The sequence below is a fragment of the Rhinopithecus roxellana genome, chromosome 2 (genome assembly GCF_007565055.1).
Source record: "Rhinopithecus roxellana isolate Shanxi Qingling chromosome 2, ASM756505v1, whole genome shotgun sequence".
In the NCBI taxonomy this organism is placed as follows: domain Eukaryota; kingdom Metazoa; phylum Chordata; class Mammalia; order Primates; family Cercopithecidae; genus Rhinopithecus; species Rhinopithecus roxellana.
In genome coordinates, this window is record NC_044550.1 from 27,528,461 (window position 1) to 27,551,380 (window position 22,920).

The 22,920-nt window shown below is 34.4% G+C and overlaps 1 protein-coding gene across 1 annotated transcript in view; it reads right to left on the bottom strand.

Annotated features, from left to right (window-relative positions):
- The window catches only part of LOC104675970 (bifunctional heparan sulfate N-deacetylase/N-sulfotransferase 4), a 315,780-nt gene that overhangs the window by 263,376 nt on the left and 29,484 nt on the right, over positions 1-22,920 (bottom strand). Inside the window, exon 3 of the mRNA XM_030918169.1 lies at positions 3,140-4,363. Coding sequence (XP_030774029.1) covers positions 3,140-4,117 — 978 coding nt within the window. The 5' untranslated portion in view covers positions 4,118-4,363. The remainder of the gene's footprint in view (positions 1-3,139; positions 4,364-22,920) is intronic.

The following is a 22,920-nucleotide window of genomic DNA, read 5'->3' on the forward strand; positions in this document are numbered from 1 at the left end:
AAATGACCAATAGGCTTATAAAAATACTCAACATCGCTAATCATCAGGGAAATGCATGTCAAAACCATAATGAGATATCACGTCATACCTGTTGGAATGGCTGTTATGAAAAGGACAAATAGTAACAAGTGTTGGCAGGGATGTGGAGAAGGGGGAACCCTCATATACACAGGTGGAAATATAATTAGTATAGCCACTATGGAAAACAACATGCAGATTCTTCAAAAAATTAAAAATGGAACTACCATATGATCTAGCAATTCTACTACTGAGTATATATCCAAAGGAAATGAATTCAACTTATCAAGGAGATATCTGTACTTCCTTGCCCATTTAAGCATTATTTACAATATTTAAGATATAGAATCAGCCTGCGTGTCTATCAGTGGATACATGAGTAAAGAAAATGGGATACATATACACAATGAAATATTATCAGACTTTAAAAAGAAGAAAATCCTGTAATTTGTGACAACATGGATGACCTAGAGGACATTATGTTAATTGAAATAAGCAAGGCCAAGCAAAATAAATACATAATCTCACCTTTTTGTGGAGTCTAAAAAAATTAAACTCAAAGAAGCAGAGAGTAAAATGGTAGTTCCCAGAGGTTGAGAGTGAGGAGGTTGGAGAGATTTTGGTTAAAATACACAAAATTTCATGTTGATTGGAAGAATAAGTTGAAGAAACCTATAGTAGATTCCAGTAGTAACAATGTATCATATTCTTGAAAATTACTAAAAGAGTAGATTTTAAGTGTTTTCACCAAAAAATGATAAGTATCTGGGATAATTAATTCCTATGTCATTTTGCTGTATCTAAACATTTCATGATTTACACATATTTCAAAACATCATGTTGTACATGAAAAATATATATTGTTTTTGCCAATAAAAAAGTAAAAATAAAAATAATTCTGAGGGAGAACCAGAAATAACAACAAAAGAGGCAGTAAAGAGTATTTTCTTCAAAAACACAGTTCAGTTAATATGTGTACATCAATAAATATTATACATTACTTCATATATAGGATATAATTCTATCCATAGGAACACACACTAATAAATATATACACACACACATAGCCTTTCTGATTCTCTCTCCATATGTGACACTGCTCAAGCCTTTGTTAAATTTCAATATTATTTTATTCTGTTTGGGGTTATGTCAGTTGAGATAGCCATCAGCAACTTCTGAATATTATTTTGAGCAGCAGTGAGTAACAATTTGTTTTTCTATTTGAGAAAAAAGTGAAATAGTTGAATTTGAGCTAGTTAAATTCATTTAGACTTACAAAGAACTTTTTAATTCATATTGTTCTTTAGCCTGAAACTTGGAAATGCTATATTTTTAGGGTGTGAAGAAAGGAACCAACCATTCAGAGAACCTTTTGAAGTAACTGGCCTCTTGTTAAGCCTATGATTTCAAAATTAAAAGAAAACTATCATTTATACTAATTAAAGAGAATAACACATACTAAAAATGTAAAAGAAAAAATGAGAAAAATCTGGATGGAACTCAATTGTCGTCACTTTATCTTTTCTTAACAGTCTCGAAATAAAATATTTGGGTCACAGTCAAGCAGCGCTTCATAGGAACTTATGAAAAACAGAGTTCATTGGTTCACATAAACTTTGAAGGTTTTAAAAAAGTTAACTTATTCTACTGCTTTCAATCATTTTGCTTTACAGTGGCCATCAGGTCTTATGATGAAAAAAATGCCCTGTTATTTTGAAGAAGTATCCAAATTTTATCTTTGAAAGATAAACACTTTAACAGAAGATCCAAAAAAGTCAATAACACCTTAATTTTTGTTTATGTGTTTTGCTAAAATTATTTACACACAAAATAAATTTAGCTATACGTAGGATGAGATAGTCACAAGTAAAAGATCAGGTGAGAGTACTGCATCAAGATTGTTTAAAAGATGATTATCTTCAGAATTGTGCACTTAATCTTGTGTAGCATAGTGGATTTATTTTTATTTAGAAGCAAACCCAGGCTGAATCTGTTATTCAGTCTCAATTGATCAAAACCTAGAAGTGCTATCAGTAACATTGCTGTGTTTTCCCAAATAATGCAATAAATAAATAATATAGGTATAATAATGAAAACTACCTGAGGCCAACCCAATGCCACATTCCCTGTAAAATGATTTGTTTTTGCTAATATCTGTATTTTCAGATATCTGAACATTTCATATGAGCAAATACTATGCTTGGTTGAGATTGTAGAAAGGTCTTGTGCTGTTTCTCCATTATTCTATTTACACCACAATTTTCAAACCCAAGTTTGGCAGGATTTGGCAGGGTAAATAATCCAGAAATAGAGTTACATGGCTATCTTAGTCTCACTGTTACAAACTGCAGCATGCGCTACAATAAGGGAGGCTGTTATAAGTGGTTCTAAGTGGGATGGGAAAGACTTAAGAAGAGGCAAGGAGGCCAGGCACAGTGGCTCATGCCTGTAATTACAGCACTTTGGGAGGTTGAGGCAGGTGGATCACGAGGTCAGGAGTTTAAGACTAGCCTGGCCAAAGTGGTGAAACCCCATCTCTACTTAAAATGCAAAAATTAGCCAGACCTGTGGCAGGCACCTGTAATCCCAGCTACTCAGGAGGCTGAGGCAGAGAATTGCTAGAACCCAGGAGGCGGAGGTTGCAGCGAGCCAAGATCACACCACTGTACTCCAGCCTAGATGACAGAGCAAGACTCTGTTCTAAAAAAACAAACAAAAAAAAACAAAACAAAAAAAGAAAGAAAGAAAGAAAGAAAGAAAGAAAGAAAGAAAGAAAGAAAGAAAGAAAGAAAGAAAGAAAGAAAGAAAGAAAGAAAGAAAGAGAGAAAGAGAGAAAGAAAGAAAAAGAAAAGAAGAAAGAAAGAAAAACGAGACAAGGAGATTAATTTCACTAACTCTTTGGGGTATTTTAGCTCTATCTCATTCTGAAGCTTCTGGTGTGTGTTGTATGTGTGTGTAAAGAATGGTTAAGTCTTGGTTCAAGATTTTTCTAAATGGCTATTTTATTTCAACTCTACTGCATCTTAAAACTTTAGTGATCAGTAATCTATCATATTTGGAATATTTTACCAGTACCACATTGTGAAATGCAAATTTTGATGTTATTTATACATATGCTTACCTTCACATCTTTGACATTCATCCTTGTTCCCTCTTTCCCAACAAATATATCATCAATGTCCACAAGGATGTACCTGTCCAAGGACAATGTCAGCCTCTTCCCTGACAAGAAGGAGATGGCATCTATGAAGATGAGCTTGTGCAGCCAAAAGTTCAAGTTGTTGCCAAAAAGTACTCGCTGAATTCCATCATGAAGCCCCAGATCCTGAATCACCGTTGCAAAGAGTTTTTTGCTAGACAAGGATGAAAGGGATTTTTCTGTCTGTAATTCAGTTAAAAGTACAGGCTGATAGGTTGAATGATTATATTGGAAAATAGTCCAGTCTTCCCCAGGAAGAGGGCCTTTCTCAACCTTGGGGGCTTTGGTAATATGCAGCAAAGGAGATTGAGGGTTAACAAAACAGTCCTTTAGAGCTAGATTATTGAAAAGGTTTAACGGAAAGCCTTTTAATTGTGTACTTGGTAAGCTGTTTTCATTGGCTTTATGAAAACCGATTATACTAACACTGTATTCCACACAGTATTTTTCTAAAAGCTCTCGATTCCATGAGTCCATGCTGACATACTTCAGAATATTTTCATAAATAACTAAAGTATATTTCCCTTTGCCATTATCTGTAAGAGGAGGTATATCTCCCTTTCCAGGGGCAATGACCATGTGGTACTGAAATCGGCTGGACTCCAAAATAGCTATGATATCTTGACCGAGTTGAGAGTATTGGCTCTCCACAAAGAGAAGGACAGTAGGGTCAGTTCTGGATGTATCAATAGGTTTAACTGTTTTCAGCTCCATTGACCGATATGGTAGAATTTTGATGTCAGCGCATTCTGCTTCTGCAGTGGTTTCAATAACTGTCATTTCCTGTTTGTAGCCAGAGTAGAGAAAATAGGCAGAAATGACAATGCTCACCAAGCAAAAGGTAGCTAAGAGAACAATCAATGTTCGAAAACTTCTCCGAAGTTTCACAACAAGATTCATTTTTTAAGATAATGTTTTGGAAGCTTTTCCCCAATTTCTTTTCCTAAAGTGCCATAGTGAATAAAGTATGAGATGCTGCAAATATGACTTCCCCAGAGTTCATGTAACCATTGCAAATCATGTAAAATGTTTGAAGGGAGCACAACTGAGTTAAAGCTGGAAGGCAATAGACGGGGAGGACATAAGTTGAGGAGATTTTGAATATGTCCAATATCAAGAATTGCTGCAGAATCCTCTAAGCATAATCTGAAAGAGAGGAGAAACGTAATAACTAAGACAAAAATAGAAATAAAAATATGTATTTGTATATAAATGCTGATGCTCAAGAAACATATAAAGCAATGATAATTTTAGTGTTTTAATATGATAAAATATTAATAACCTGATGTTTACAGTCGACTTAACTGCCCAGAGTATAGTAGATTTTTTGATAACCTCCAGAACACAGAATCCAATTTTATTTTTGCCTAAACATCCATATGTATATAGGACTATGTATTGAGATCATTTTCTAACTAATCACACCAAAAAAGAAAAGAAGTAAGAAAGTAAGCCTTAACAAAGAATGTCAGTTACCACAAAACTGTTCAACAAAACTGATAACCATTATATACATATAAAATTAGGAAATCAGGAATCAGGGACTTAGAGCAATTAAACATGCTCTTAGGTATCTGCTTGAGTCTCTGGAATTCCCAGCTGACTGAATAAATCTGTCTTAAGTTTAGAGCAGTTACAAGTTTTTCTCTTTAATAATATATCCTTTATCCGGACTGACAGGGAGCCACTTGACCCTCTTCAGCATTACAGCCCAGATACATAGGATTGCTCTTCTTCATGCAGAAGCAGGCATTCTCAGATCTCGCTAATGAAACAGAGGACAGAAAGCTTAGGGGAAAAGAACATTGGCATGTTAGTCTCAAAGCATATTTCCTAATTTTGCCTGCTCCTGTAATAAGAATTAAAACTGCCTCAGCCTCCCTAGAAGCTGGGATTACAGGCACACACGTTCAAGTCCTGCTAATTTTTGTATTTTTAGTAGAGATGGGGTTTCACCATGTTGGCCAGGCTGATCTCAAACGCCTGACCTCAGATGATCCGCCCACCTCAGCCTCCCAAAATGCTGGAATTACAGGTGTGAGCGACTACACCCAGCCAAATGAAATTCTTTAATATAATTATCTGCTTTCCGAAAGTCTTTGTTTCAAAACTCAGCTCCCTTTAATAAAATTGGATTGCATTTTACTAAAAGGAAATGGAATACAGAAATAAAAAGACTTTGGTTTGGTATGAAATATATAAAGCAATTATACTATATCCTCTACTTTTATATATGCTTGAAAATTTTCATATATAATTTTTTAAAATAAAAACTCAAAAGATATATATGTGTGTGTATATATAGTGTGTAGTATGTGTGTGTGTGTAATACTAATGAAATTGAAAGATATTTGGAACTTGTCAAAGGAGATTATTAATCTTATATCAATTCTTAGATTTATCCAAGCTCACATCTTTAATTTAAAAATCTATTTAAACAAACATAAAATCAGACCCACCCCATCCACACCACTTCCCTAAATAACCTGATAAGAGCAGATATCTACTTACATGCTTTGGAGGATTGCTTAATATTTTAGGAATAAATTTAACCAGGAGATTCGGAGAGAAATTAAATGGATGACAAGTTAACACTTTGTTAAATCTTTAATTCTTCTCACATTAAAAATGTGATTTTTATTTTTGAATACACAAAGGAGAATATGTCAGTTTTGAATATTTAGAGTATCTCCTCCTAATGCAATAGTGAAAAATAAATTAAAAAAAAAAAACATATGGGGAAAGAATCTGCCAACCCAAAGAATAAATAAAATTTAAATGTGACATTTATTTAACAGTAATACGTTCAGAGTTAGAAGAATGATAGATACATATTACCACATGTGTTTTCAATGTAGATGTTTTAACTAAAGGAGTTACCCTTCCCATTCAATTCTCCCAGTTCTCCTTCCCTAACAAAACTGGCCAGTGGAGATGAGGAAGCCTGGACCATAAAACATAATATACCATAAATGTTTACTTATGTCTCACACCTGAAGTAAGAAATGGTATTATTACATTGTTTGGGATGCCAAAGAAGTGTAGTCTGTGTTTAGTTTGAATCTCTAACCTATTGTATGACCCTTAAACGGTGGGGGAAAAGGCATGCAGGAGTATAGATACGGAGAGCAACCAACGTAAGAATCTTGTGTTGTTACCATAAGTCAAATAAGACAATTGAGATTATTTTTCAAAAGGCACGTGTTAAATGAGTCATACAAAATTTAAAACATTACTTCAGGATAATAACGAAGACATTGAACTGCTGCTATAATGGTATAAAAAATATGTGGCATTTGTTTTTAAGTAGTCTAAGGTGATACACCAAAATTTTTATTTTACCTTAATTAGTATCTTCTTCAGGAAGACCCTGGGATAAGTTAGCAACGAATAGAAACATTTGAGAGCTTTCCTTTCCCACTTGCCCCTTATATGGTGATGCTGACCTTTCATTATAGAAAGAACAGACAAATATGTGGATTACTGAGAAAATTGCATCTGTGGAAAAACTATTTTATTAACCACCAAACTAAATAAATTAAACAGGCTTTGGTCCCAATTCTTCTAAATCTGACTTTCCATGTTCTAATAAATCTGTTGTTAAAAATTTGTAAAGAGAGATCTACTCATTATTTGTCATGACAACCTGTCACAAAATGTGGACTTCATGACCCCTGCACAGGCTTTGATGAGTAAAAAGGGGAGGCCTTTTTAGGTGTTGCCTTTCTTGTTCTCACTTTCGTTTTCTTATTTTTACTTTCTATCCTTCCAAATGTGGCTTATCACCTAGTTAGTAGTGGAATAAATACCTCCTAGAATCTTTTACTTTCTTTCAAGATTAGAAAATATTATATGATGATATTAACATTATTGTTTTATATATCTGTTATAAGATTGCCTTTTGACATTTTCAAAATGTGTTTAGAGAGTCTCTAAAATACAGTTTGCAAAGTTCATTTGCCACATAATAATGGTAAATTGCTAGTAATCTCTGGTAGCAGCAGAGAAGGGAGTTAGTAAACAAAACAATTATAGGTACTACTGTAGTCATTGCTACTTTTTGGAAAGACTGAAATACAGAAGAAATCTAGATACTAAATCACATTGCATATAGGTGTGGTTGTTTCTTTGTTGAAGGTGATCTGATGAGCTCTACAAATCACTAAAGAGCCTTATGGGCCGGGCGCGGTGGCTCAAGCCTGTAATCCCAGCACTTTGGGAGGCCGAGACGGGTGGATCACGAGGTCAGGAGATCGAGACCATCCTGGTCTACACGGTGAAACCCCGTCTCTACTAAAAAAAAAATACAAAAAACTAGCCGGGCGAGATGGCGGGCGCCTGTAGTCCCAGCTACTCGGGAGGCTGAGGCAGGAGAATGGCGTAAACCCGGGAGGCTGAGCTTGCAGTGAGCTGAGATCGCGCCACTGCACTCCAGCCTGGGCGACAGAGCTAGACTCCGTCTCAAAAAAAAAAAAAAGAAAAAGAAAAAAAAAAGCGCCTTATGAAAATTCAGTTGAAATTGAAAACAAGTGCAATGATGTTCACCAGCATTTAATAAATGGCTACTACTTGCTAGTAACTATGCTATATTCTTTTTATTCATTGTCCTGTTTACCCTATATGGATCTATTTTTAAAATGACAAAATTAAAATTTAGAAGGTTTAAAAACAGAGCTAAGATTAAACTACTAATGATTTATTACACTAGGATTCTACAGTTGCACTGTTGAGAAGAAACAGAGATTAAATTAAGTGAAGTCAAAAACTTAGCAGTCAGCATCATTAAATAATTTAACCGCAAATCAGCAAGTCTTATTCCAACTTTAAAAGTTCAGTATTCAAAGTCAAAAATGTCTACTAAGAATGGAGAAAAATTGTAGAGGTGAATTGAATTGATTTAAAAGCAGCTGTGTTATAAATTTGAATGATTTAAGAATTTGTGATAATTTCACTGACCTTGACTTTTTGTGATGCCTGTGAGGAAAACATTTTATTATATACCTTGTTCTTACATGCTTCATGAGTTTTTTTGTTTGCTTTTAGGAATCATAAAGAATTAGCTCATATTTTATATTAATGAAACAGAATTTTTAATTAAAGCTGTTACACAGGCCAAGCATTGTGGCTCACACATGTAATTCCAGCACTTTGGGATTGTGAGGCTGAAGGATTGCTTGAGTCCAGTAGTTTGAGACCAGCCTGGACAAGAAAGCAAGATCTTATCTCAACACAAAAAAGAAAAAAAAAAAAAAAAAAACAGACAGGTGCGGTGGTGTGAACCTGTAGTTCCAGCTGCTTGGGAAGCTGAGGCAGGGAGTTTACCTTGAGTCCAAGAGTTCAAGGTTGCAGTGAGCTATGATTGCACCACTGTGACAGAGGGATACCCTGTCTGGAAACACACACAAACCAGAAAACACAAAAATTATTGTATAAACATTTAACAACTTTTCATATACATTAACTGCACCAGTGTTTCTTTGGCATGAATTCCAAAATTTGTAACCATATAAAATAGTTTGGCTGTGTCCCCACCCAAATCTCATCTTGAATTATAGTTCCCATAATCCCCATGTGATGTAGGAGGGACCTGGTGGGAGGTAAATGAATCACCGTAGTGGTCACCTCCATGCTCTTCTTGTGATTGTGAGTTCTCATGAGATCTGATGCTTTTATAAAAAGCTTCCCCGCTTTGTTCAGCACTCATTCTCTCCCGCCACCCTATGAAGAGGTACCTTCTGCTATGATTGTAAGGTTCCTGAGGACACCACAGCCATGAGGAGCTGTGAGTCAATTAAACCTCTTTTCTTTATAAATAACCCAATATCAGGTATTTTTTCATAGAAGCGTGAGAATGGACCGATACACTAAACAAGTACCTCAGAGAGTGAGGTACTGCTGTAAAGACCCTGAAAATGTGGAAGCAACATTGGAACTGGGTAACAGGCAGAGGTTGGAACAGTTTGGAAGGCTCAGAAGAAGACAGGAAAGTAAGATAAAGTTTGGAACTTCCTAGAGATTTGACGAATGGCTTTGACCAAAATGCTGATAATGATTTTAACAATGAAGTCCAGGCTGAGGTGATCTCAGATGTTGATGAGGAACTTGTTGGGAACTGGAATAAAGGTGATTCTTGCTATGCTTTAGCAAAGAGACTGGGCCTTGCCCTAGAGATCTGTGGAACTTTGGACTTGAGAGATGATTTAGGGTATCTGGTGGAAGAAATTTCTAAGTGGCAAAGCATTCAAGAGGAAGCTAAGCATGAAAATTTGGAAAATTTGCAGCCTGATGATGCAGTAGAGAAGAAAAACCCATTTTCTGGGGAGAAATTCAAGCCTGCTGCAGAAATTTGCATAAGTAACAAGGAGCAGAATGTTAATCACCAAGACAATGGGGAAAACATCTTCAGGGCATGAGAGACCTTCATGGCAGCCCCTCCTGTCACAGGAAAATAATGATTAATCCACCAGGTCCAAAGTCCTCCCCTGCTGTGTGAAGCCTGGGATTTGGTGCCCTGTGCCTCAGGCTACTCCAGCTGTGGATAAAAGAGGCCAACATATAGCTCTGACTGTTGCTTCAGAGGGTGCAAGCCCCAAGCCTTGGTGGCTTTCATATGGTGTTGGGTCTATTGGCACACAGAAATCAAGAATTGAAGTTTTTGAACCTCCGACTATGATTCAGAGGATGTATGGAAATGTCTGGATGTTCAGGCAGAAGTTTGATGCAGGGGCAGAGCCTTCATGGAAGACCTCTCCTAGGACAATGTGGAAGGGAAATGTGGGGTTGTCGCTGCCCGCTCCCCCAAAGTCCCCACTGTGGCACTGCCTAGTGAGAAGAGGGCCACCATCCCCTATACCCCAGAATGGTAAATTCACCAACAACTTGCATCATGTACCTGAAAAAGCCACAGACACTCAATCCCAACTGTGAAAGCAGTTGGAAGGGGGGCTGTACCTTGAAAAGCTACAGAGGTGGAGCTCCCCAAGGTCATGGGAGCCCACCTCTTGCATTAGCGTGATCTGGATGTGAGACATGGAGCCAAAGGAGATCATTTTGGAACTTTAAGCTTAATGACTGCCCTACTGGATTTCAGAATTTCATGGGGCCTGAAGCCCATTTGTTTTGGCCAAATTCTCTCATTTTGAATGGGTATATTAACCCAATGCCTCTACCCCCATTATATCTAAGAAGTACCTAACTTACTCTTGATTATATAGGCTCATAAGCAGAAAGGACTTGCCTTGTCTCATATGAGACTTTGGACTTGGACTTTTGGGTTAATGCTGGAATGAGTTAAGGCTCTGGAGGACTGTTGGAAGGGCGTGATTGTATTTTAAAATGTGAGGACATGAGATTTAGGAGGGGCAGGGGCATAATAATATGGTTTGGCTCTGTGTTCCCACCCAAATCTCATCTCAAATTGTAGTTCTCATAATTCTCACATGTCATAGAAGGGACCTGGTGAACGGTAATTGAATCATGAGGGTGGTTATCCCCATGCTCTTCTCATGATACTGAGTGAGTTCTCATGAAATCTGATTGTTTTATAAGGTGATTGTCCTCCTTGGCTCAGCGCTCAATCTCTCCTGCCACCCTGTAATGAGATGCCTTCTGCAACGATTTTAAGTTTTCTGGGGCCTCCCCAGCCATGTGGAACTGTGAGTCAATTAAACTTCTTTTCTTTATAAATTACCCAGTCTTGGGTATTTCTTCAGAGTAGTGTGAGAATGAATTAGTACCTCATCTTTCAAGAGAGATGCAGTATTTCTCAAATTACATTTCACCAACATGTAAGTGAAAATGAAGTAGACTAGAATAGAAATCTTGTCAAACTTCATGTATGGCAGAGGTAAGTAGTGGTTTATGAAACTTTATGTTATAGTGCCCCTGTATGCATGCGTGTGCGTATTTGCATACCAATGTAAGATTCTTTCTTATTCTGGGTGATGGTAAAAACTGTTTGAGGAGTGCTACTCAATAGGGCACAGCTAATGCAAATTATTTAATCTGTTGTTAAAATAATTATAAATATCTTAAAGGTTTTAGCTAAAGATCAATGCAGTCTTTTATGAATCTGAGTGGTTTCAGAAAATATCCAATATTGATGAAATAGTAGTTGAGACTATGAAATGGTTGATATCATATGGCTGGTCCCATGGAATTCCTTTCAGCTTCCAGGCCAAAAATATTATGATATTATTTTCAGTAGCAACCACTGCTACATAAATCATAACATTTTCAAAATAGAGGTACAAAGTAATGAGTAATTGTTATATTTAATCAAAATTGTAGTACGTCCAGTTTATAATATTCTGCAGAAACGATCTTTTCTATACCCATAAATAACCAGTTGATTATCACCTAACTTTCATACACTTCATATTTTCTTGATTTCAGTGACATAATATAAATTTATTTTAGTCCCCAAAGTGTGCATTTTTACCAGTACAGACTCTTAAAAGTGTCATTTCAAACATAATGATAACATTACTACCATAATATTATATTGTAACATAATATTATACTAGGTACATAGCTCTGAGCTATCAGCTACATTCATACTTCAAAAGAATTATGAAGTCAACTCAGTAAATAGAAGAGTAAATGTCAGGCGATTTCTTTTATCACCATTTCCTGCAGAGATATGTATAGTGCCTATTTACCATTTTCTTAGTTCTTATTTTCTAAAGCAAAGAAACATGATTTTTTAAATATAGAGTCTAATTTATTAAAATCAACTGCAAATTTCTATGCATTCATCTTGCTTATTAGAAAAACATGGGGATTTTGCAAATAAGGAAACTTTAATGTGGATATTTGTTCTGCTTTGCCATATAAGATTTAGGTAGAATAGTAGACATGCTATCCTGTGGCCAAGTTGAGAGGTCTGATAATCACTGCTTGGAACTTTCTATTTATATTTATAGCTAAGATTTCATCACTGAATTTTACCATTATACTACTAAAATAATAATCAGATCTCCAGAATATGTGGACCAGAATTAAATAGGATTAGACAATTTTTGAATGAGTAGATCTGCCTCAGGGTTTCTGACATTCAGACAATTTCCTCAGGACCTTAGGATGACTTTGGGATAAATTTGTGACTCTTTCTCATTTTTATAGATTTGGAGATAATATTTACAATGGGACATTTATAATCAAACTGGAACCAGACAGGCTATCTAAAATTCAGTCCATTCCTGAATTTGCTCCTATTTGTCTCTTTCATGTAAGAAGTCAAGGCATTTATCCGACATCCATTCAGCAAATATATATAAACATTTATTAAGAGCCTATTTACCAGATACATCTGCGAATTCGAGTATTTCTCTTATTGTCAGCAAAAACATCTAAATTATTTTGTTTTAATCTGTTCTCTGTTTCTTCCCTTTCCTATTTCCCTTTCACCTTTAGAATTTTTTTTTCTTTTCTTATATTTTTCCTTGACAGTGGATGGTTTTAAAGTTACTGACTTAAGCTTATGCTAATGGAGTTCATGTGAAAAGTGTGGGCATTAATCTGCTAATCTATGTAACAATGTTGTGATTTCCTGTCTTGATTTTTGTTCACTCCATATAAACAATTTATATGGAAGCTACAAAAGATGACTGAGGAAATATAACATCATGATATGCCTTCCTGCTTAGATGTAATATTATTAACCATTTTCTTCAAAAGTAAACAATTTTTCTGTAACTTATCTGCAAGGATGATGTGAAAATGTTTCAGAAACTCAACTGCTTTTTTTCTTAACAAAATTTATGCATATTTTATACTTGAAAGTATTATAAATTTTATAAAACCATAATATTAAAAATAAAATGAACATTAACAGATTCTTGTTTCTTTCTATATTTTTCTGTATAATGTGTTTTTATAGTTTAAAATATAATTTTTATCGTATTTTTACACTTAGAATTATGACAGTTATAATAAAAGGGAAATGTGAATAAGACATCTTTGAAGTATACATCATTATTTTATTTCTATTTCCCCAACTTATACTATTTTGATGATTTCAATAACTTTCTAAGCCACGTGGCCCCTCTCCCTAGCTGCACAATCTTCTACTTTACAAAGCAAACAGAAAGCAAAGGTTGAACTGGCTCAATATTATGCAGGGAGCCAAACTGACTCCCTCCCACTAATGTTTCCCAAACCGAAAAATTCTCACTGTCCTTACCTGCCTCCTGATTCCACAGATAATGTATATCTCTTCTAAAGTTAATCTTTTTTTTTTTTTTTTTTTTTTTTTTTTTGCCTCCACCTATTTTCTAGAACTTCAACCTCTTTTCTGGGGACTTTAAAAAAAAAATGGTATAATGCTTTGTTAGTAACTGACCATAAACAGCATCTAAATATGTTTCATTTGTAGACCATAAACAGCATCTAAACATGTTTCATTTGTAATTATAATCTTTAGATATCTGAATGGCTTCAGTCCCTACCACTTCTTCACCTTTCCTAGTTTCTGGGTTCTGTATTTATTTTAGTTGGAGACTCCAGGTATCATTTTGTTAACAAGTTTAGCTCATGCCCATGTTCATAACATTTTCTGTCACACTCAACGCCACCCCCACCCCCACCGCCACCCCCAATCCAAGCAACTGCCCTAATTTTTCTCTTTAGCTTCAGAGTCAAGCTTTTTGAGAGTTTACTCTTACAAAATGTTTCATCTTGTTATTTCTGTACTTTATGTGTTGAACCATTTACAGTTCTGGAATGACCCAGGTTATCTCTTTTATCTTTAAGTCTAATCAGTTCTTATTCATTTTTAGAAAGATGCAGCTTGGATAAAACTACCTTAAAAAAGTCACCCCTGGCATTACAGAAGTTAGTTTAGTAAGTGTGTCTCCACTATGCTCTCATAGTACAGCCTATACCACAGACATTTTAATTGAGTAATTATCCACGGATTTCCACCAAGGCAGGAACTGTGATTTATTCAGAATTGAATCTTCCGCATTTTATAAACTTCCTGCTATTTAATGCACAAAACAATTATGCCAAACAACAATAACCATATTTATATCTTGCATATATTCACCTTCTTTCTCTACCCCACGGTACAACTCAAATGATCTTTTCTCCAGACACTTGTTGGGAAAGGTGGTGGAGGATGGAAGGAGTCTGAACTTCAGTTTCTTCATTTTCTAGATGAAGGATATAAAAAGGTTGTATTTCTATTTTCATGTACACACTCCAGGGAAGATTTGGAAGGATGCTCAAAGAAATATTGATTGTCTCTGTATTGTACTTTTCTATCTTATTTCATTTTTTCAAGAATCATGTGCTATCTGTATAAAAGCACAAAAATGTAGGAAAAAAATTTTAAATGGGTGAGTTTCATAACTGTAAGTTTGCTTCAAACTATAAAATTCTATAATCTTATGCATAACAAGTCTTTCCTATTCATGTCTGCCCCTGGTAGTCTTTCTTACTGTAAATCTCTGAAGAATATGTTGTCCTTATTTTTTTATAATACCTTTGCATTTTTACACAACTAGTTTATGTGTCTTCCGCAGAAGACTGTGGGTACATTTTCAATAGCCTAGTCTATATAGAAAGCTTCTCTTTTCATAATAAGCTGGTTAGTTTATTTTCCTTCAAGCATAACTCAATACTAAATTAGACACACAGTAGATTAGTAACAATCTTGAGTAACTCAGTTAAATTGATGTTCAATGTTACAATGTTTTGATAGATTTTATTGAAACAATTATCTCAGAATCAAGCCTAAGGTTTCGAAAACTGGAAAATCAATTGCACCAAATTATCTCTAAGTTTACTTATTATCAATCACACCCCATTTGTAGTCACAGGATATGTAGGTCTGGAGAAATCTGGATTATATTAGTATTGGTATATGTCCCTGCAGAATTTATATATTTATTTATATTAATTATATTTTTATTTTTTGGTAAGTACACAAAATTTGATCTACCGTCTTCACCAAGTTTAAGTGTAACATGTAGTGTTATTATTCCAGTATTATTTAAAAGTCTCAGCTTATTGTTTTTAAATACAATAATAAATATATCATTTCTACCTCAATCATTAATTTTTTATGTTATTTCTTAGAAGACTTTTTCTGATGAATTTTTTTACTACTTAATCCTTTCTCTTGTATTTCAGAGAAGGAAATACATATTTTTACTAGGCACAAAACCCAGCTACAAAGGACCTATGAAGTACCGCTACCAATAGAATAACCTACTCTACAGAGTTATGTTCTTTACTTTAAAAAGGTTTTTAAAAATGATATTTATACCTAATTTTTATTTCTGAAAAATCCAAAATAATTAGAGAAGATAATGTATTATGAAGAATGGATACTTCCTAAAGTTGCAAAATATCCGAAACTAAAATGAAAAAGGATCTAATTAAATTACAAAAAGATAACATAATAAAATGAAATAATTTATTCTCAATCCAGTCACCATTTGTATAACAGAGGCCATAAAACACATTTATTAATTATATTTGATAGTTGTTTTTCTATAATTGGGAAATAATAACCTGTCTATTGGAATCTCACGTTTATGTGAAAGGAGAAAATAAAAAATTTGCTTTTCTTAATGGGTATTTCTGAACACTCTTTTGGTCTCCTAACTTTTTCAACACTAGAGGGCAATATACTCTTGCTTTTATTGCAAAAATAGGCCAACAGCACCTGTTCTCCATTGACAGGTTACTAAACTAAAGAAAATGTTAACTAGATAAGTCCAGGGAGTATAGTCAACTGAGCTCTCAGGATGAGCATCATGCTGTTGACATCAGGCAAAGATCAATGACTCAATGTTAGAATACTAATTTTGCCACAATTACACACCAAAGACATTTTAATCAATTCTTTTCTTCACATTTGTAATGAACAGCCATTTTTATATTGCTTGTGTGGTTCTCTGCTTCTGAAGTTTTATTTCTGATTTTCAATATACATCTTTTTGTTACTGTTGTGCACAAAAGAAGAAGAAAAAAAAATCAGCTCTGTTTAATATGTTGCTAATTTTTGTGACTTTTAAGATCTAAATCTTTTTCTGAAAGGAAGACAGGTACAATAGCTACAATTCAAATATATCTAAAACAAATTTTGATACATATTGGTTTCAAATTACCATTTATCTAGTATATATTTATTTTATTTTAAGTGTATACAATAATATGCATTTGTTTTGGCGAAATAAATTTGCTTTATCATGTTATATTTCTCTGTTATGCATACATGCCTGTGTAATAATTTCATTTATAAGAAATGACAACATTTCTGGTCGGTCGCGGTGGCTCAAGCCTGTAATCCCAGCACTTTGGGAGGCCGAGACGGGCGGATCACGAGGTCAGGAGATCGAGACCATCCTGGCTAACCTGGTGAAACCCCGTCTCTACTAAAAAATACAAAAAACTAGCCAGGTGAGGTGGTGGGCTCCTGTAGTCCCAGCTACTCGGGAGGCTGAGGCAGGAGAATGGCGTGAACCCCGGAGGCGGAGCTTGCAGTGAGCGGAGATCTGGCCACTTCACTCCAGCCTGGGCAACAGAGCGAGACTCCGTCTCAAAAAAAAAAAAAAAAAAAAAAAGAAATGACAACATTTCTAAAGATTCGAATCTGCTAAAATAATTAATCATTTCTTTCTTTTTTTCTTTTTTGAAACGGAGTCTTGCTTTGTCGCCCGGGCTGGAGGGCAGTGGCGTGATCTTGACTCACTGCAAGCTCCGCCTCCCGGGCTCACGCCATTTTCCTGCCTCAGCCTCCCGAGTAGCTGGGACTACAGGCGCCCGCCGCCGAGCCCGGAGAAATTTTATTTATTTATTTATTTTTTGTATTTTTAGTGGAGACGGAGTTTCACCGTGTTAGCCAGGATGGTCTCAATCTCCTGACCTCGAGATCCGACCGCCTCATTTATTTCTTAAGAATCGAAAATCAACATAAAATGAATAATGTGAACAACTTATATACAAAAGACAAATGTGTACACCATGATTTAGATTATTTCTCCATCTACTCTTCTCAATTATGAGGTAGAAAGAAAAACATAAGAGCTATATTTGAAATAACTTAAAATTGTGGTTACAATTTCCATTTAGAATGGCATTATGATTTATTTGCCAGTTAGGCTTTCGGGATACCAACTTCAGCTGCTCATAGTTACATCTTAGAGTTGTCACATTATGTGGTTCCATTATAATTTATCATTTACATGAGAATTCGTAAAAATACATGTTCATATGCAGTTGCTTTGCAGCTGATTTGAAAGATAATGTATCATTAGGAGGTTGTGCTTGCAATGAAGTATACTCAAATTAATCATTTTGAGTAAAATGCACGTATATGTAATAGATTTTATTTTTATCCATGTTTTGAGATCTTTTCCAAAGTTGCTTTCCCTAAATAAATCATTAAAATTTTTTGAAGTATTTTTTGGTACTAACAAAGCTTCTTCAGTAACTATCACAGAATTTGTCACAAGCGAGTACTAAATAACAGTATAATATAAGTTGCAAACTATATAACTGGAATGCAAACATCAAGATGATTAAATGTAATTCAAAAAATAGTCCTTAATTAGATTTAGTAACATTACTCTACTGATGTTATAGTTAAGGGCACGTACACACACACAAATATCAGAAAAGTGCGTTTTGAAAAGTGGCCATAGAGCAAATATTGCACCATCAGCCTGGGTAATACTGGGATCTGGGAGTTCTTCAAGTACCACTGCTACTGGTGCCCTTAAAATATGGATGTAGGTGAACACCCCCAACCTAAAAGGATTTTTTTCTGCACCCACGTATTCTGTCATTCACTAGCTTCTGATTCAAAATCTGCTAGAAGTATTTTAGAATAGCTGCTTTTAGTAGGTATGCCCATGACTTGGCTGTGAGGGAGGCTGGAAAACAATTATCTGATATCTGTAAATGAAGTGGAAACTCATATAATCATGAATTTCTCAAACATAAGAAGCATGTCCAAGTTGCTGGATATAAGTGAAGTTTAAAAAATGATAAAATGTTAATTAGTCTAAATGAACTTGAGTAGAGAAAATGACAATAATAAAATCTTGAGGGATTATAATCAAAACCAAATAATTAAAATAAGTAAGAACAATAGTATAAAAGTACTAAGGGAATAAATGGAGTAAAATGTTCTAGAAATGCTGTATTTTCTGGAAAGGTCATAATATCAGATGACTTCACATATTGGTAAATTAAGGGTGTATATTGTGGTTTCCAGTGAAACTAATGAAGAATATACCTATCTATCTATATTCTTCAACGTCAAAGCTAGTAGTGGAGAAAAAATAAAATGGGAGAAAAATATTCAATTAAAAAATTTTAGTAGAAACCTACAGCACTTAAGACTAGTAGAAAACACAAAATAAATAGGTCTGTTTCGGTCATGTTAAAAGTAAATTACTAAATTATCTTTTAAAAACAAAAATTTGCAGACTGAGTTTAAAAATCCAAATATATGCTATTTACAATGAATATAAAATAATGAGTGAAAGTAATCATGAAAAAGATATACAGAAATTATTTTGTAGTGATAGAAAGTTCAATTCACAAGGGATACATTAAAATTTAAATGTGTATGCATCCAATATCATGGCCTCAAATTTACAAAGCAAAAATAGTCAGAACTACAATAAAACATTTATGAATTCCCAATCACAGAGTAAGAATTCATACCATTTCTCAAGAATAATTTTATAATAAAATTTTATAATAAAATTTTATAATAAAAAATCAGTAAGAATAAAGAACACCTAAATAACATGACTAACAAATTTGGTCTAAAAGACATATTCAAATTATGATTCTCATGTAAAATATGTAGAGAATTTGGGAATATTTACAAAAATAAATCATTCCAAACCTCAAAGGAAGTCTCAATAAATTTTACAGAGCTAAAATCACATGGAGCATATGCACTATGACTGTAATGCCATGTACCCAACAACTAATAACAAAATAACTAGAAAATGCTCCTGTATTCAAAATTTAAGAAACATAATTAAAAACAATTCTAAATAAGACATGAGTAAAATACATTTAGAGTTTTAGAAGTATGTACCTGAAAAAGTCTGAAAATTAATAAGGTAATAATGTAAGCAGTCATCTTAAAAAGCTAGAAAAAGCAATAAAACAATAAAAAGATGGTAGAAGGAAAGAAACAACAAAGATGAGCAGAACACATTCAGATAAGAAATACAATAGAGAGAAAAATAAAGCAAAAAACTTTTTTTAAAAAATGACTAATCAATTTGACAAACCTCTGCTAACATGAAGATAAAACCAGATAAAGCAAACATAACTGATGGAAATGAAAAAGAGAAAGAAAACTACATCTACTTCAGACTTTAAAAAAAGAAAATTATTAATGAATTTATTAAAATATTTTAATCTTAAATAGAATTACATGTGCAAAGTTCCTATAAAATATTGCTTCATTAAAATTTAAGGTTTAGAGAAGCCTAAAAATGAATAAAGAAAAATAGAATTTGAATAGTTGAAAATATTTCCAGAAAGAAACCTCCAGTCACTGATGTCAACAGAAGATCCCATCAAAACTTCAAAGAATAATGTAATTCCAATCTAACACAATCTGTTTTCAGAGAAATGGGAAGAGTAATAGCTGTCAACCTTATTTTATGAGACTAACATAATATTGATTGTAATAACTAATAAGAGACAATAAAAAAATAAATTACAAACAACGCAATTCATGAATATAAGGTCTAAAAATTCTAAACAAAATCAAGCCTGTCATCTATAAAAAGAATAAAACATAATCACAAAGTTGGAAGCAGCCATTATGGGTTGAATTATTTCCCCCCCCCAAAAATTGACATGTTGATTGTCTAACCCCCAATATCTGAGAATGTGACCTTATTTGGAAATAGGATTGTTGCAGGTGTAATCAGTTAAGGTGAGGTCATGCTGCAGAAGGGTAGGTCCCTAATCTAATATGACTGCTGTCTTTATAGAAGGGAGAAATGTGACAGACAAGCACACAGGGAGAATGCCACAAGCCCAGGAACTACCAGAAGCCAGAAGAGAGGACTGGAACAGATCCTTCCCTAACACTTTCAGAGGGAGCATGTCCCTGTTGTCACTTTGATCTAGACCTTCTAGCCTCCAGAACTGTGAGACAATACATTCCTGTTGTTTAAGGCACTCAGGTTTTCGTGCTTTATTATGGTGGCTCTAACAAACTAATTTTAAAAAGTTCATCAAGGCTCCCAACACAGTGTTAGAGACAGCTGCTTACCAAGAATTCCAGCCCCTCTTTGCACGTTCCCACCTCATTCAATCCTACAGCATTATCATTGCTATAAGTATTAGGCTCCTTGGGTCTTAACTCATCACACAGGACCCTCACAACTTCCTTCATTATGCCATTTATCCCCGGCCGTATCAGTTACCAAAGACACTCAGCAGTTCACGGACTTTCTTTGTCCACCTAGCTAATGCTGTTTGTGATCCTATTCCCCACCCTCTCTATTTCTTGAAACCTTTCACTGTGCTTAGCAGAAATTGTGATCAATCATGAGAAAAAGTATTTCCTTACATAATGAAATGATTCTCCAAACTTTTTTTCATCTTCCTAGCTCTAACTGAAACCTGGCTCTCCCCTTAGGACCTCAGAACTCTCTGGTATATATTTTCTCTCCCAGTTAGTCTACCATTGGGTCAGGAAATTGGCTAGATGTCCTTTTTATTTTTCATTGTCACTTCTAGCCTATTTTTCTATTCTACTCCCTAAAATCATCTAACTTTTCATCTTATCAAACTACACCACCTGCCTCTTCTCCTTAAAGCAATTATCAACTAGCACCTTGGTTAAACTCCTTTAATCCTGGAAAATCTTATCTTTTAGAAAACGCTCATGCTTTAAAAAAAGTACTCATGAATAATTATTGGTAATAAAGATATCCATATGAATGATCCTTCCAACACTATAGAGATCTTTTTTGCATCCTCTTAAATGTTCTTTTCTTTCTCCCTACCATTGTTACCAAGTCCCATAGTCATATGCTAGGTCTTTTCATTATAACTAATCATTGTATAACTGTAAGCAATTAATAATATCTTTATATTGTACTATCCAATCACAATCTTCTATCTCTTTTGCTCAGTTCACCTATTAATCCAACATCAACAATATTTCAAACCTCTAAAATCTTCAAGTCATTTATCATTTAACTTTACACTCTCTCTCTCATGGCCTCACAATCCCCCTTACCCAGTTTAAATTCCATAATCAATTATTATATTAATTCTATTTTATATACTCTCAAATCATCTTACACTCTTTTATTTCATGATGTACATTTTTTAAAACAAAACTGACTAAATCCCTCTGTCCACCAAATCTACGCTTGCATTTCTGATCATGGATAGAACATTACCCAACTGACTTAAATTCATGATCAATAGCCTCAAATGGGCCTTTAATTCTGTGATAAGTCTTGCTATCTCTTTTTGGTTCATTAGCTATCTTTTCTCCTAGATGATTGTTTCATATTTTTCTCTATCTTTAAACTTCTAACATTTCTTTCCTTTTCATTGCTCTCATCTGATAATCTTGCTTTCCATTTCATAGAGAACACAGTAGCAAGAAGACAAGGATTTTCATAAGCACCCATTAAACATTTATTCACTATGTGAATATATGTTCTCTTTAGGATGAGTTATCCATTCTAGCTGAGGATAACACTCTACTTGTTCACCAGTTCTAATGCATTATCACTAACTCATTGAAGATATTGCTTCAGTAATACTTCACACTCTCCCATGTAGCAATAATATTTTCCTTCTTGACTAAAATATTAATTCTAACATACAAGCATTCTGTTATTTTTTATCATGATTCACTTACTTCACAATCTATCACTATATTTTGTTCCTGTCTACAGCAAAACTGTTTGAAATGCTAAGTCAAATTGTATCTAGGATCTACTCCAGTCAGGCTTACCATCACCACTTCATTGAAATTTATTTTACAAATGTCTCCAATAAACTTCATGTTGTAAAATCCAGTTATCAATTTTTTCTCCTCATCTCGTCTTACTTTACCTATAAGCAGCATTTTATACCCCGATCATCCCCTCAGCCACACGGAAACTATCTTTAATAGGCTTCCAGGAAATCATATATTTGAGTTTCTTTATGACTTAGTCACAGTTTATGGTTTTTCTTAATCCTTACCTTCTAAATGTGGAGTTCCCCGGGGCTTATTCTTTAGTCTTCTACTCTTTTCTATTTATGTTTACTTCCTTGAGATATCTTACAATGTGCTGATTTTAAGTGCTATTGATAAAGTTGACTTCAGAGTTTATGTTTCCAGCTAAATCTATTACCAGCTCCTATTTGTATATCTAACCACATATGTGATATTTTCACTTGGAAATCTAATGGGCATTTTCAACTTAAATGAGACCAAACTTGATTGTCTGATATTTGTCTTAATCCTAAAACTTATTCCTCCCACTGTTTCTCCATATAAGTAAATGATGCTTCATTTTCTAATTTGCTTAGAGACTCTCTTTCTCTCTGTGTCTATTGGGACTGGTCATTGACTCCTCTCTTTCTTTCCCATCAGGCATACAGGCACTCCCCATCCATTGACTCTACCTTTAAAACGTATCTTGAATCTGAACATATATTAATGATTCCCATGGCTATCACCTCCGTACAAATTAGCA